The following is a 15339-nucleotide window of genomic DNA, read 5'->3' as shown; positions in this document are numbered from 1 at the left end:
GAGAACAGGTCATCTCATAACCACCATGGATTTTATACAAGCAGACTACTAGCATCCATGATGCACCATCAACTTCAATTTACGACTCACTTGTTGCCTCCAGCACCATGGATGATGCTGCAATCCTTAAAAACAGAGGCTACATCCTAGGGACTATTCTGGGAGAAGGGTCTTATGCTAAAGTGAAATCTGCCTACGCTGAAAAAATGAAATTTGATGTAGCAGTAAAAATCATAGACCGTAAAAAAGCTCCTCCTGATTTCCTAGAAAAGTTTCTCCCCAGGGAACTAGATATTTTAGGAAAGGTGAGGCACCGCTCCATTATCAAGACCTATGAGATATTAGAGACCTCTGAAAGCAGAGTCTACATTGTGATGGAGCTTGCTGCAAAAGGCGACCTACTGGAGTTCATCAAAAGTAAAGGAGCAATGACTGAGGACGTAGTTCGCAAGATATTTTGTCAACTGTGCACCGCCATTAAGTATTGCCATGATCTGGATTTTGTCCACAGGGATTTGAAATGTGAGAACATACTTCTAGATAAGGACTACAACATCAGACTATCGGACTTCGGCTTTTCCAAACAACTGAGTCGGGATCAAAATGGGAAAGTTATTCCGAGTCAAACTTTTTGTGGTTCTGCAGCATATGCTGCCCCTGAAGTTCTACAGGGCATTCCCTATCAACCCAAGATTTATGACATATGGTGTCTGGGTGTCATTCTGTTTATACTGGTCTGTGGATCGATGCCTTATGATGACTCAAATATTAGAAAGATGCTCAGGATGCAGAAGGAACACAGAGTGCACTTCCCCAGGTCTAAAAACCTGACAGTCGAGTGCAAGGATCTAATTTACCGCATGCTGCAGCCAGACGTGAGTCGGAGGTTGCGCATTGAAGAGGTTTTGAGCCACACTTGGATGCAAACACCAAAATCTCAAGCTCCTTCAGGAACTTTGGCTGCAAAGGAAGATGAGCATTTGCAGAATCTAGAAAAGGTAAAGTCAGAACAACATTAGGAATCTGAGCTCCCAGTGTAACTAGACAACAAACCTAAGTCTAAAGCAACTGCTAAACTGAATATAGTGCCAGAAACAGAGGATGCAGTGAACCAGGAGGAGCATGCAGAGGTCAATGATCTTGCAGACCAAATGTGAAGAACAGAGATAAAAATGGCAGCAATTAAAGATCTAACTGCCAACATAGCTCTCACACAAGTTACGAGTTAGAGCAGGAAGAGCCCAGTACAGGAGAAAGTAAAGTCCATTCATAAAAAGCAACTATTTTATAGCAATTCCATTAAATTTTCTTCTAAACTGGTAACTATGTTGCTGAATTAAGGGGTTAAACAAGGGGACATAATTTTAGTGCTGGTTAGTGACTTTGCAGACCCATTCATCGTAAAAGCTTATGGAGCACTTTTTCCTTCTATAACCTGCCATGCTGAAAGTGCTGCCCTGACCCAAAGCTTCGTTCTGCACAATGTGTCATTAGTCTCCTCCCCAGTTCATATGTGGAAACAAAGAGCAGCAACTCGCCCTCTCCATGCCCATGTTGTTATATGCATGAAACAAAGGGCCATTGTTCCTTCCCATCAAACGCTGACGCCAGGGTGACAGAGTCACGGCGCGTGCCAATTTCCCACTCAGATTCACTATGGACTGAATGCAGCACCATCACAACAGCAGGTCTAATTTGGTTTTTCCTGATGGAAGCAAATAGGTTTTGCTAAACTGTGCGCACCCCACTGTTAAGAAAAACCTGCTGCGCAGTTTATTTCAAATACCTAATAGGTTGGACTTCAGGAAAAAAGGCAGCAGACGCAGCGTTTGCCACATTTTAACGGTAGACAGCTATTGGTACAAAAAGCAACAAGAGATTAGGAAACATTCATTTAAAAGCTACAGTTCTGCCTAGATAGGTACCTCCCATGTGAAGTTACACCCGCAATTACCCCAAGAACACACCTGCCTGGCTTGAGTTTGTTTTCTAGGTCAATTTAACACACTTGGAGTCTACCTAATCCATTTCCCTCATCATTTTTAAGGGTCTTACAGAGACAGGTGCAAAACAGATTTACCAGGAACAGGGAGCATTGTTATGATGAGGTGGAAGCTGTGACTGTAAAACTACAATTTCCTTCTGAGGCATTCAGGGATAGTTGCAGAGCCTGAAATTACTTTGGATTCTATTTTCAAAACTACTCTCATTTCAGGTACTGCACATCCCTTTATTTAAAACCTTCTAGCACTTTTTTAACAATTTTAAGTTACCAGCTGTAATGCTCTTGCAGCCCTGAGTGGGGAGACGGGTTTAGAACAAGGTGAGCTTCTTTCTCAGCTATTGGATGGGGTAAATCAGATTCTGGGTGCCCCAACGTCCATGTCTGCCTATGTCAAAGCAGACTGAAAAATACTATTTGCAGCAGTGCCATGGCAAGGAAGTTTGGCACCCAGGGCAAACCCGCAGCAGCCTGCCCTTGTCCCATGCACAGATCTAGGGGGACACCCCCCACCCACGCTTGCTCAAGAGTGTATGTAGCAGCAGAAGCCCCCCTCCCCCCCCAGTGAGCTCAGTTGGGCAGCGCCTGTTGGGGCCCCTTCATTGGCACCTGGGGTGGTTGCCCCATTCATCCCCCTGCTTGCTACAGTACTGATTTGCAGTCTCCACTCAGTGCCATCACCTATTGTCATCCTGATAGAAATGCACAAGTTGTCCAGATCACCCAGCAGAGCTTCCAAATCACAACAATAATTCAAGCCAGCATCTTTATTTTTAACACAGATTTTCTCCATATACTGTAAATTACTTGTTATCAAACATGTTATCCTGTATGGGGGCAGGGCAGCTATTAAAACATGTAGCCATCTTAAAAAGAACAGTGATTTATTCCAATATTTGAGCAAGCTAAAAAATACTGCAGCTTGGAAAAAGCTCGTGGGGAAAAATTACCATCCACCTCCTCACCAACAAAGAGAACAGGGGAGAGCTATAATAGGGAAGAGAGGGCATTCCTGTATCTCACTTTCTCCAGGGCTAACTCCTGCTAGGTGGGAAGGGTGAAGATGCTGGAGTTCTTGCAAGCTTTACATTATAGACTCCATGTCTTATCACCACTTTCCCGTAAGAGATGTCAAATCATTTGGGAGGGATTTTTGCATCTCTTCCCTTTGCCAAAGCCTTTGTACTACAACAAGGGAGATGTGTCTGTCCACTGCTCCATTCCCACCTCCAGGCTTCTGAAGGAGCCAGAGGAGAGAGGGAGGGATGAGAAGAGATGCTGCTATTAGACTTTTCAGGCTTTTGTTCCCATCACCCCAGCCCGTACTGCATCTCCTCACCTCCTTCCCCATCAGCATAGGCTCTAATCTTCCTTCCACTCTTGCACCGGTGAAATGGTCCAGAATCTTACAGCCATGGGGCTACTCCAGAGCAAAGCCTGCACCTCTGGATTCTGGGAGGAGAGTGAAGCTTCGCTTTCATCTGGCAAGCTTTCTTCTCCACCATAGCTAAAAACTAGTATTTGTAGAAAATCAACACAAATGTCCACTGAAGTGTTTCTGGCTGCCACCCCAGACCCTCAACAAGGATTTCTACTCTGTTTCTTTCAAACCCCGAGTTCTGAAAAAATCCTTTATTGGTGTTTAAAGTGCCCCCACTTCTCCTTCCACTGACAACACAAATCATAGGACAGTGTCAGTGCACCTGCTCCCCATGCATGTTCACTGCCTCTGTCATCAGCCCTTGCCAGTGACTCTGCTGCTGTCAAGCAGAGCAAGACAGGAAATGCAGCTCCGTAGTTACAGGAGAGGGAAAGCTGTGATTTGAAGGCTCCTCAGGAAAACTACTGAAATAAAATTCAAGGGGCAGCTCAACCACTTTCTGTTCAATGCAGTCTTATACTGGGAAGAGTTAAGTGACTGCTCTCCATCTGATCAGACCTGAGCCAGCAGCCACTTGATGGCAGCATCCTGAGGGATAGCCAGCACGGGTTTGTTGTGAGTAGGTCTGGCTTGACCAATCTTATTTCCTTTTATGACCAGGTGACCTATCATCATATATCTTGACTTTAAAAAAACCCTTCAATCTGGTATCCCACGATCACCTCTTAGCAAAACTGGCCAACTGCAGCCTCAGCTTCACCACGATCCACTGGCTGGGGAATTGGCTCTGTGGTTGAACCCAGAGGGTGGTGGTTGACAGAAGTCAATCGTCATGGTGCGCTGTGACCAATGGGGTCCCTCAAGGCTCTGTCCTTGCGCCAACACTATTCAACATCTTCATTAATGATGTTGACATGGGTGTCAGAAGCAGATTGGCCACGTTCACTGCTGACACCAAACTTTGGGGTAAAGCGTCCACACCTGAGGATAGGAGGGTGATCCAGGCTGACCTTAACAGGCTCAGGAAATGGGTGGATAGGAACCTGATGGTGTCTAACACCAAAAAATGCAAGGTTCTCTACCTTGGGAAGAAAAACGCACAGCATGCTTTTAGGCTCGACAGTGCTACGCTGGCTAGTACTATGGAAGAAAAGGGCTTGGGGGTCATGATTGACCACAAGATGAATATGAGCCATCAATGTGATGTTGCAGCTGGTAAAGCGAGCAAAATGCTGGCTTGCATCCATAGATGCTTCTCAAGCAAATCCCAGGACATCATTTTACTGTTGTATTCGGCCTTGGTGAGCCCACAGCTTGACTATTGCGTCCAGTTTTGGGCTCCACATTTCAAAAAGGGTGTGGAGAAGCTCGAGAGAGCCCAGAGAGCCACACATGATCCGAGGTCAGGAAAACAGACCTTATGATGAGAGGCTGAGAGGTATGGGACTCTTCAGCCTGGAAAAGCGCAGGGTCAGGGGTGATCTGGTGGCTGCCTATAAGTTTATAAGGGGTGTCCACCAGGATCTGGGGGAACATCTATTCACCAGAGCACTCCAAGGGATGACACGGCAAATAGTCACAAACTCCTCCATGACCATTTTCAGGCTGGACATAAGGAAGAACTTCCTTACTGTCTGAGCTCCCAAGGCCTGGAATAGACTGCCGCTAGAGGTGGTTCAAGCACCTACTTTGAATGCCTTCAAGAGAAATTTGGATGTTTATCTTGCTGGGATCCTATGACCCAAGCTGACTTCCTGCCCCTGGGGCAGGGGGCTGGACTCAATGACCTTCTCAGGTCCCTTCCAGCCCTAATGTCTATTAAATCAGAGTCAGCAGAAAGCTTTTCATCAACTTTAGAGGCCACCAGAACAGGCCCATAGCATGTAGTGCTCGTTCTCTACCCAGCCGCCAACAGTAAAGGTGGCAGGTCCATTTGCCACGATTCAATTCAATCTGGCATTGTGCTGGAAGAAGCCATTACTCCACTAGTTTCTACAGAGATAGAGGGCTCCTTCCCCTCCCACCTCCCCTCCCCCCTTACTCCAAATGGTCATCCTCAGACGAAAGATGGGGAGAGAGTGTGAGCACAGAAGCAGCAGATGCAATATATGCCAGCAAAGAAGCTAGGGATCTGACATCTTTGGCCTGGGCAGCCCTCTCACTAACACACAGCATTTGGCAATATAGGTGAACACAAGACCCATGTTTAAATTCATTTCCAGACAAAACATTGGTTATTTGCTAGTTCTGCTCAGATTCAGAGGCTTCTCAAGTACTTGGTGCCTTTACAAATAAAAAGGCTGGCTACTTCAGGTGCATGTCAGACATGGTTTTGGGTTCACGTAAAGAGGGACAGGCTTGTATGCGTGTCCACGCATGTATCTGAAAAGCCTGAACATCTTTAGTTACGGAAAGAGCTTTATTAACCAACTGTTGCAGCAAAAAGTGAAGATTTAGGCTCTGTTCAACTTAAGAAACATTCTGGACTGAGAATGGGTCTGTCCAATCAGATTTGGGACCAAGGAGGGAATGGGTGAACAGAGAATATGGAGCCCTGCCTACTTGTCCTTTAGTCATCAAATCTGTCCCCTTACAGTGACACACAAACACCTTGGCTGAAGTTTGGGTACAGGCCCGTATAGGAAGCCTCACTACACTTTATAAATAGATACATCTGTACAGAAATAGGCAGTCAGATACAATCCACAGGGACACTTTAAAAAACAAAACAAGAAAAGAAATGTAAAAACATCCTCCACAGTCCTGGCTATTGGCCACAACCCATTTATGGAAGGGATCCTGTCCCACAGGGAATGTACAACACATCCAGGTCCTGCCAAGAAAATATTGCACAGTGGAAAAATACTCCGCTCCCCAAGAGGCACCTTTGCTTCTGTCCCAATAATGGTGCACTTTCTGCAGGAGCTATGCCACCCCCAAAGGCGGAAGTGGTCCCACATCCAGCAACTACTGGATTGCATCCTGGCAGGTGTCCTTTGTTCCTGGTGACACATGTTCCTCAGTGTTCGTGGACAGCCTTGTATTTCCCAGTTTGCAGCAGGCTGCTGGGGAAGGTGAGACTCAGAAGAAATCGGATGCCTTCCGCCGTTTAGGCAAGTGGAGCAGGTTGTCAGTGATGGAGGTGGGGTCCTGGGTTACTGGAGTCTGAGAGACAGTCTTGGGTGTTGGGGTGCCGGTGGGTGTGTTCGTGCCACCTGCTGGGGTCTTAAAACCAGGGGGTCCTGTGTGGGCTGGGGAAGGGGTATAGCTGGCTCGCAGCGCTTTGTCAGTGTATTTGCTCGCAGTCCTGTTTACTAGTCGTTGCAAAGCAGGTGACATAGCTGGGCTCATTCCTTTAGGTGTGAGACTAGAACAGAAGCAGGGAAGTTTAGAAGGAACTGCAAATAAAAGCACTTACCACATATCAGAGGGATGGACTACGGCACTTCTCACAGGCCCCAGCAAGTCCTTCACTACAACCCCCCTCCCCTCTCCTGGACTACTTTAATTACAGCACAGGTCAGGACTCAAGCTGGTTGCTCTGCCGGTGCCCTGTCAGAAGCCTCCCAGATACTCTTCCATTCCACAGGCCTCCATTCACCTGTACGGCTCCCCCTCAATCATGTTTATGGCAGGAACCTTTTTAGGTCCTTCCCTTTTCTTTAGGCCCACTGCATCCTCTTTCCAACCTGTACAAGTCAGTCCTGCAGCTTCACTCCAGTTGTGGCCCAGGCCTTTCAACAGCCAGGGCAGTCTGGCCTTAAAGGACAGCAGAAAGGGCAAGGGCAAGCACAGCTACCTCCAGCTTTTTCAAATCCATTCCTAGCCCCTTCCTTCTTTTCCCTTCCCTCTTTTCCACACTGATTTCATTCGCATAGGAAAATACTCTCTACCCTACCTTGCCTCCATGGGTTGTATATGGTGAAGAAATCTCACCTGGCCAAGTTTTCTGTGACTTTTCTTAATGCTTCCTGCTTCTTTGCTCGGTTCTTGGCAGCCACCTCATTGGCCATCTTGAGTCCCAACCTCTCCCTGCGCCCAGGCTCCAGGATCTGTAAACATAACAAATCAGTTCAGCCTCCAGGCTGTTAACAAGAGCACTATGTTACTGAGCCCAGGTACATTGACAGCTGTATTCCAGAGATGCATCACAGACCCCATAAAGATACATATCAGCCCATTTATTATTCACAAATTATTCACTCCCCAATCCACACCCAACATGGAGGTTCAATACCTTAAAGGCTGGTCCAGGGGTTCTGTCCACATATGGTGATTCTGACCCATCCAACCGCAGTGGGGTGCTCTCTATCTCTCCCCACGTCATAAGAGGAGACTCATTCACACCTACCAACAAGTTAAGAAGAATCAGCCTGTGATACAACACATCTGTCCAGACCACAATGCCTCAGATGCACGGTCACTGTCCCAGGACAGAACGTCTGCTTACCCCAAAGGCAGAGAGACTGGTTATGAAACAGCACAAACTGCTGGTCACACCATGGAACAACCATCTACCGAGAGGAGATCATACCCTCACTGGAAGGAAGAGGCAAGCAACTTCCTTTCAAAGCACACCAAGTCAAATCCACAGCATTGCCTGAGAGTGCGTTACCAGCTACAACTCTCCAAATAGCCAAGACAACAAATACATTTGTGTCTTTTTCAAGAGGTTTACTCTGTTCATCTGGAAGTGCTTAACTTATGGCCAGTTTCCCTCAACAGCCTGTTGTTTTATCCTTGTTTTGCTCTTCAAAATAGGAAAAACAACTGAACAACAGGAAATCAGTCAGAGGACTCAGGGCAGATGGACCTGAATCTCCTTTCAATTCAATATTTAACATTGACTCAGTTTAAGATGACAGCATCCCTTTAACAATGCTGGAGAGACAGGAAACTCTACAAGATGTTCATCCAGTAGCTGACCTGTCAGGAAAAACTAGATCTTCTTGTTAGATGACTTATTTCTAGAGAGGAAGCACGAGTATCAGAGAAATGATCTACTCGGCAAATGCCCCCTGAAGACTTTGAAAACGATGCCAGGATCCCATTCTTCCAGGATGATGGATGAGAGTTATAGAATGGTCAGCCTAAGATCACTTAACACCCAGTAAAAACAGAGCAAATTGAATTATAATCAAGACAACAGATAGGTCATTTGCAGTTCAGTTAAAACTATAAATAAACAATCAGATAAGCCAGAATCATAGAAAATTAAGGTTGAAAGGAACCTCAGGAGGTCAATCTAGTCCAACCCCCTGCTCAAAGCAGGAACATCCCAGCCAAAGCTTTGGGTTTTGAAAACCTCCAGGGATTGAGCTTCCACCCCCTCTTTGGGTAACCTGTTCCAATGTTTTACTACCCTCCTTGTGAGAAAAATCTTCCTAATATCTAACCTAAATTTCCCTTGCTAAAACTTGAGACTGTTGCTCCTTGTTCTGTCATCTGCCACCAGACAGAACAGTCTAGCTCCATCCTCTTTGAAACCCCACTTCAGGTAGTTGAAGGCTGCTATTAAATCCTCCCTCAGTCTTCTCTGGACCTACTAAGCCCAGTTCCTCAGCTTGCCCTCATAAGTCATGTGCCCCAGCCCCTCACCATTTTTGTTACCCTCCACTAGATTCTCTCCAATTTGTCCACATCCTTTCTGTACTGGGGGCCCCAAAAGCCAATGAAATGCAAGCTAATACAGAAAAGATTCCATAGAGCAGAGAGGAGAGAAACACAGAAAACAGCAGGGCCCAACCAAAACTTGGATGAGACTCTCAGGATGCAGAACAAGGAGTCTGCAGTGCACTACAGATGACTGGGGAACCAGCCCCTGAGGCCACCTGGCACAAAAGCTCAGTGCCCTATGGGAGGTATCCCAATGTAGGCGTTGCCACTGGAAGGTTAACATTTGTGCGGTGCTTAAATCCATGCATCCTCCAAGAGCAAACCAAATGCTAAGAAAAAACATCAGTGCTCCCCGCCTCAAGTCAGCCAGGTTTTCCAAAGACAGCATTTGCCCTACAAAAGGATTCTAGCAGAGACACAGCTTTGTTCAGAGTTCCCAAGATGAGCAGTTTTTGCCTCTGATGTCTTGGATATGCAGAGTTATGCAGAACACCAAACATCATGCTGAGTTGTCATGTATTATACACCAAAGAGCTCTTGGCTCAGACACGCACAATGGAGGTCAAACCCACCCCCCCAGTTTCCAGGAACAATGTCTCCCTAGGGATGGATGTCTGGCACATCAAAAAGCAGAAAAAGGCTGCATTACAAATTGCTTTGGTTTTACAGCCGAGCAAAAAGAACCTCTTCTTACCAGGAACAGGAGAGGGGGTGGCCACAAACCCATAGCCATTCACTTTTGGAGACTCCTGAGGTATCAGCTCCTTCCCATCTGGCCCCACTTTGCCTTGTTTGTACTGAAACACAAAAGCCAGCATCAACCATTTGCAATTTGCTTGCTCAGTTTCCTCAGCTCATATGCCCTACCAATGGCAGAGTTTAAGCAAAGTCCTGTCTGCCAACTAACCTGGGCATTGAGGGCAGCTGCTTGCTGGAGCTGTGATTTACTCAGGGCCTGGCTGAATGGGTCCTTTAGAAAGCGTGTGTTTCTGTGGACAACTTCCCGAGGCTTCTTGAATACATCCTCCTCATCTGGCACACCTAAAAGAGCAAACTGCAGTATTACCATGCAGCCAAGAGCCCACAGTACAGGCAGGGGAGTCTAAAGCCCACAAACAGCCTAATCATCATTCATCACTGGCATTTCTGCAAGACATGAAGGTCATGAGCCAGTGCGTTTTGCCATCTGCATCAGTTAAAAATAAACCTCTGCTAAATAGTTACATCTATGGCACAACACCTGGAAAGCAAGGTTAAATCAAGACTATTTTGAAAGGCAGGAAACCCACAAGTCTATGTGCTTTGCTGTTTACAGAGATTTAGGGCATGTTCAGTTGCCAAAGCACACAGGCCCAGAATGTGTTTGTGAATCAATTCAATTGCCTTATGCACAGCAGCCAGGGCACTAAATCCTACCTGGGCTGGCTGTGCACAAGCAAACACAGAACACGAAGGCGCTCATTCCTAAGAGAAACCCATCAGAAAACACTTGTTACTCCCAAAACAAAACACCCGTGCAACTGGGGAAACTGAGTTCCCAGGATACAAACAGAAGCCAGGCCAAGAGCCACAGCAACCAGAAGGTGAGGGAATGGGGTCCGGAAAACTGAAACAGGGCTCATTTGGCAACTGCAGGTATCCGCACTTTGCAAAGAGAAAAGAACAATAAGATCCCAGTGAAAGCAGCTCAAACTAGCAAAGCACTAGGAGCAGCAAAAAATGAAATGCAAGTGCTACATGGAATCCAGAGAGCTGCAAGACTGCACTCCAGCATCTGCCTCACCTGCTGGGTAATACATGAGGGAATTGCGAGCTTTGTACTCCCATGTCTCCAGTCCAGCTTTGCTGCTTTCAAGGGCCTGCTGTTCTGCTGAGGGCAGCGCCAGATTCTCTTGTCGCCGCTGGAATCAAATAAAGAACAAAGCATGAGTTTTAAATTTCTGCGCTGCAAAGAAAACCAAGCTCCCAATGCCTGTGCTTGCTTCTCTGGGTTTAGTCTCTTAGCTGCTCTGCTCATCTGTGAAGGGGAGCTCAGAGACTATTTAACTGGAAGAACTAGGGAGAATATCAGCAGGTAGCAGAATAACAACATATGAAACTGAAAGGGAGATGTACAGGTATTAGTCCTGGAAAAGCCTCGTGCATTTTTAAATTTCCCTCTTCTAGCATCCAGGTTGGATTCATTACATTTGGAGTGCCCCACTCTAGTGCCAGCCTGGTTTTCTGAATGGATCTGATACCTTTGGTGTCAGATCCATTTAGGAGACCAGATTCATGGTGGGGGCAGAGAAGTGCAAATTATTCTTACGGCACCTTGGTGGACTGAAGGTGGCAAACTTTGTGGGATCAAAGGCAAGTCCTTAACTAGAGAGACTGGCACTTGGGCTCCAACCCCTACGCCTGTTTCAGGCGCATTCTATGAAGCTAAATGGGGAAGACTGTTTTTAACCATCTCCAGTCAGATTTTACCCACAACATTTTGTATCACAGCACAGAGGATTCTTAACATCAGGAGCTGAAAGAGGCAGGGTATGTTTCTGCAACATGCAATGGGTTGACAGATGAATAAATGAGATCTGCTCTTTAACTGCTGTCTGTGATGATGTTGCAGCTTTGAAAGGGGCCTGCCAAGAGTTACAGGTCTGCCCTTCTACAGCCCTTCACATTTCCAAAGCTCTCTCCAAACATAAGCCTTAGCACCCATGAGTAAGACATCATTATCCCTGAGGGGGGAGGTAAGAAACTGGAACAGAGGGATGCAAGTGATTGTCATAGGCCACAGCAAATTGGAGCAGACCCCATATTGAAGCTTGGTGCAACAGATCCCACCCCCCTGTGCATACACAACTCAAAGTCAAGACAGTGAATCCTTTTCCTTTACTGTAACAACCTTGTATCTCAAGACAACCACGTATCTGTATCTCAGAAAGTCCCGTGGGACCCCCACAGTGAAAGGGAACATAAAAGCCAACAGAAACAATGAAGCATATTTCTTTCTTGCTTGGTTTAGCAGATGGTGGCATTTCCCACAGCTTAAATGTTTTACAACAGCTTGGATACTCTCACGCCGTTTCCCCACCTGGGCAAACTCCTCTTCGGCTTTGTATAACCAAGCATGCTTGGCCTTCTCCTTCTCTTTGGCCACTTCCATGATCTGCTCAAACGAGGCATTATCCTCACTGGTGTGTTTTGCTAGGAAGCTGTCCAGGCTAGGAAGAACGTCCTTACCTTCTTCCTTTTCTGCATCTCCTAAAAACAAGAAAAAAGTAATTAAGAAAAGACGCTCATGCCTCCCTACCCCTTCCTGTAAAGGTCAGTGCTTAGTTACTAATCTGTTTTGGAACCCTTTTCACCACTGGTCCACTATTCACTTGAGCATGGGTTAGCAACCTACAGTTCATGAGCTGAAAGAGGTTGGATCCAGCAGGGGAAATTGAAGGTGCACAGCAATACTGCACCCACTTCCCTCTCCTTCGCAGAGCCTCCCTCCACAACTCTCCCTGCTGCCATCTCATGCCCATGCTCACACAAAGAATTTGCCCCTGTCCGTTGCCACTGAAGACAGGGACTGGTGGCAAGGGAAATCACAGGCAGCTTGGTTGCATCAGGGGACAGAGATCTGCAGCCCACAGCTGGGGGCTGGGTTGGACTTGGCAAAAAAAACGTTGCACACCCTTGCTCTTGAGCACTGGTGAGGACTCTGCATCTTAAGGTAAATACGTATGTGGTTCAGACCAGTTTTGAGTTGACTTCAGTTACGAAGGACCTACAATCCATTTTTCCATAGGCCCTTTTAGGACCCTTTGCTGGTTCACGTTAAAGCACTGTTATTCCTGTTCCTTCACCTGCCAAGGCTGCGCTCTTTTATGCATGCACATATGGGTATGGCCCTATCACCCTGCCCACAGGCATTAGATCAGCCTTTTCTGGGCGATATAACGAAGCCACCTCCTGAGAACTGCCTAAACTAGGAGCCTGCATTCGGGAGCCATGCAGCATCACAACCTGGGAGAGTGCTTCCCTTAGCAGAGTTATAAAAAGTCCTTCCCTCATCTGGCACTTAGCAGAATATTAATATCAGAGGAAACTGAACTCACAATGCTATCTTCCTTTCAACTGGAGGATGCCCCCCCACCCTGCAAGGAAAAGCCCCTTGCCTACCTTCCTCTGCAGCTTTGATCCCAACCTTGGGCTTGTTCAACAAGGAAGGGGCAGTACCTGGATGTACTTCAGGTGTTTCAAATGTGGCCGGAGTAACATCTGTAGCAGAGAAAAATTCCAATGCTATGAGCAAAGCATGAAGTGGGACATCAGCTCATTAACCCACCAGTCAAGCAAGAGGCAGCAGCTTCTCCAAGGGAGCCAGCCATTTGCTCCTGTTACTTATCACTGGCATGTAACTTCCTGCTGGGAGAAGGGAACTCTAAAAAGCAGGGAAGGTTGTCAAATGATGTATATCTGATTCAGTTCTAACCACTGATGAGCCTTCTGCTCTGCTAAACAACCAGCCATATTCCTACTCAAACCAATGACAAAACTGCCCAATGACTTGACTTGCAGGGACTGGACCCCAAATGCTGTGGTTCTGGGATTTAATCAAAAGCTCCCAACAAAAAACAAATCTTAGCACATGTTTGAGATAGCCCTGGCTTAGGTTGTTAGCAGCACCAATCCCACTCAATGAGGCACAGCCTTCGCTGCAGAGGGGCAAGATATCAGTCAAGTACTAGCTATGACTTTCTAGGAACGCACCCAGACACCACAGCAAGAACTCAACCAGTGGTGGCTGTGTGGCAGCATTCCTGCCTACCACATGAGAGATCTGGATTCAAGTCCCAGCTGAGGTGACTTGTGCTTCTTGTTATCTCACTCACCCCATCTTCTTCTAAGCCCAAAGGGAGTTAGTCCCAACATGGATCAAAGGGAGCAGGAGGGCACAAAAGCCCCCATGGCTCACCAAAAACATCTGGGAATGTCTTCTAGCTAAAAGGGAGGTGTACACCCAATGGAAGGGAGGGGCCATCACCAGGGAGGATTATACTGTGGTTGCTCAGGGGGGCAGTCAGGAAGGCCATGGCAGAGATAGAACTGGGACTAGCTTCCTGGATTAAGGACAATAAGAATTTCTTTTTTAAATACATGGGAGCAAAAAGAAGGTACCAGGTAACGTGGGACCCCTGCAAGACAAGCTAGGAAATTTGGTCGTCACACCAGACAACAAAGCTAACCTGTTTAACAACTTCTTTGCCTCCATTTTCCTGAGCAGGGACCAGATCAGCCCCCCTACCGGGCCCCCCTCAGGCCCCAGGGGAGGCGCACTTAGGCCAAGGGTCAGGGAGGATCTAGTCCGGGAACTTCTGGAGGGACTGGATGTATTTAAATCAGCTGGTCCAGACGATCTCCACCCCAGAGTGCTGAGAGAGAATTAGCTGAGGTCATTGCGGGACCCCTGGCATGGCTGTACGAGCACTCGTGGTGCTCTGGTGTGGTGCCAGAGGACTGGAAGAGGGCCAATGTGGTTCCCACCTTCAAAAAAGGGGGGAAGGAGGACCCGGGGAACTATAAGCCAGTTAGTCTTACCTTGATCCTGGGCAAGCTTTCTAAGAGAATTATTCTGGCACATGTCCACAAGGGGCCAGCAGCAGAGATTATGCTTAGGGGCAACCAACACGGGTTCATTAGAGGCAGGTCCTGTCAGACCACCCTGGTAGCCTTCTATGCACCAAAGCCTTAGGTGCAGGGGTAATAGAGGACATAGTCTTTCTGGACTTTTGAAAGGCTTTCAACACTGTCTCTCACCCCGTTCTCATTAAGAAACTGGGGGACTGTGGTGTCAACACCTACACAGTCAAATGGGTCGCCAGCTGGCTGGAGGGCCGTGCCCAGGTAATGGTGGTGGATGGGTCATTTTCAACCTGGAGGGATGTGGGCGGGGGGATTCCGCAGGGCTCAGTCCTCGGGCCTGCACTGTTCAACATCTTCATCAGTGACTTGGACAAGGGGGTAAAAAGCACCCTGTTCACATTTGCTGACAACACTAAGATGTGGGGGGATGTGGGCATGTTAGAAGGAAGGAACAGACTACAATTGGACCTAGACAGGTTACAGGGGTGGGCGGACGAGAACAGGATGCGTTTCAACACTGACAAGTGCAAGGTGATGCACCTGGGAAGGAAGAACCGCACCATACCTACAGTCTGGGGAACTCCCTTCTCGTCAGTGCAGAGGCAGAAAAGGATCTTGGGAGACATCGCTGATGCCAAGATGAACACGGGCCTGCAGTGTGGGGATGCAGTCAGGAAGGCAACTGCACCTTGTCATGCATCCACAGATGCATCTC

The 15339-nt window shown here is 47.3% G+C and overlaps 2 protein-coding genes across 2 annotated transcripts in view; one reads left to right on the top strand and one right to left on the bottom strand.

Annotated features, from left to right (window-relative positions):
• On the top strand, window positions 1-1243 carry TSSK2 (testis specific serine kinase 2). The gene has a single exon (XM_019539421.1). It carries the CDS (start codon window positions 108-110, stop codon window positions 1017-1019), a length of 912 nt encoding a protein of 303 aa, XP_019394966.1. The 5' UTR covers window positions 1-107; the 3' UTR covers window positions 1020-1243.
• A 4756-nt stretch (window positions 1244-5999) lies between these two features.
• Window positions 6000-15339, bottom strand: part of DGCR14 (DiGeorge syndrome critical region gene 14) — a 12110-nt gene continuing 2770 nt past the window's right edge. Inside the window, exons 3-10 of the mRNA XM_019539096.1 lie at window positions 13161-13259; window positions 12079-12248; window positions 10783-10900; window positions 9907-10040; window positions 9694-9796; window positions 7621-7730; window positions 7320-7435; window positions 6000-6750 (exon numbers count right to left, since the gene is read on the bottom strand). Coding sequence (XP_019394641.1) covers window positions 6465-6750; window positions 7320-7435; window positions 7621-7730; window positions 9694-9796; window positions 9907-10040; window positions 10783-10900; window positions 12079-12248; window positions 13161-13259 — 1136 coding nt within the window. The 3' untranslated portion in view covers window positions 6000-6464. The remainder of the gene's footprint in view (window positions 6751-7319; window positions 7436-7620; window positions 7731-9693; window positions 9797-9906; window positions 10041-10782; window positions 10901-12078; window positions 12249-13160; window positions 13260-15339) is intronic.

This window comes from Crocodylus porosus, unplaced genomic scaffold (genome assembly GCF_001723895.1).
Source record: "Crocodylus porosus isolate Cpor-Errol unplaced genomic scaffold, CroPor_comp1, whole genome shotgun sequence".
NCBI classification, from domain to species: Eukaryota; Metazoa; Chordata; order Crocodylia; family Crocodylidae; genus Crocodylus; species Crocodylus porosus.
The sequence above is the reverse complement of the archived record's forward strand: the minus strand, read 5'-3'. Positions and strand labels throughout refer to the sequence as shown.

Excerpts from the sequence above, each read along its gene's own strand:
- TSSK2 (XM_019539421.1), top strand. The coding sequence starts at position 108 with ATGGATGATGCTGCAATCCTTAAAAACAGAGGCTACATCCTAGGGACT.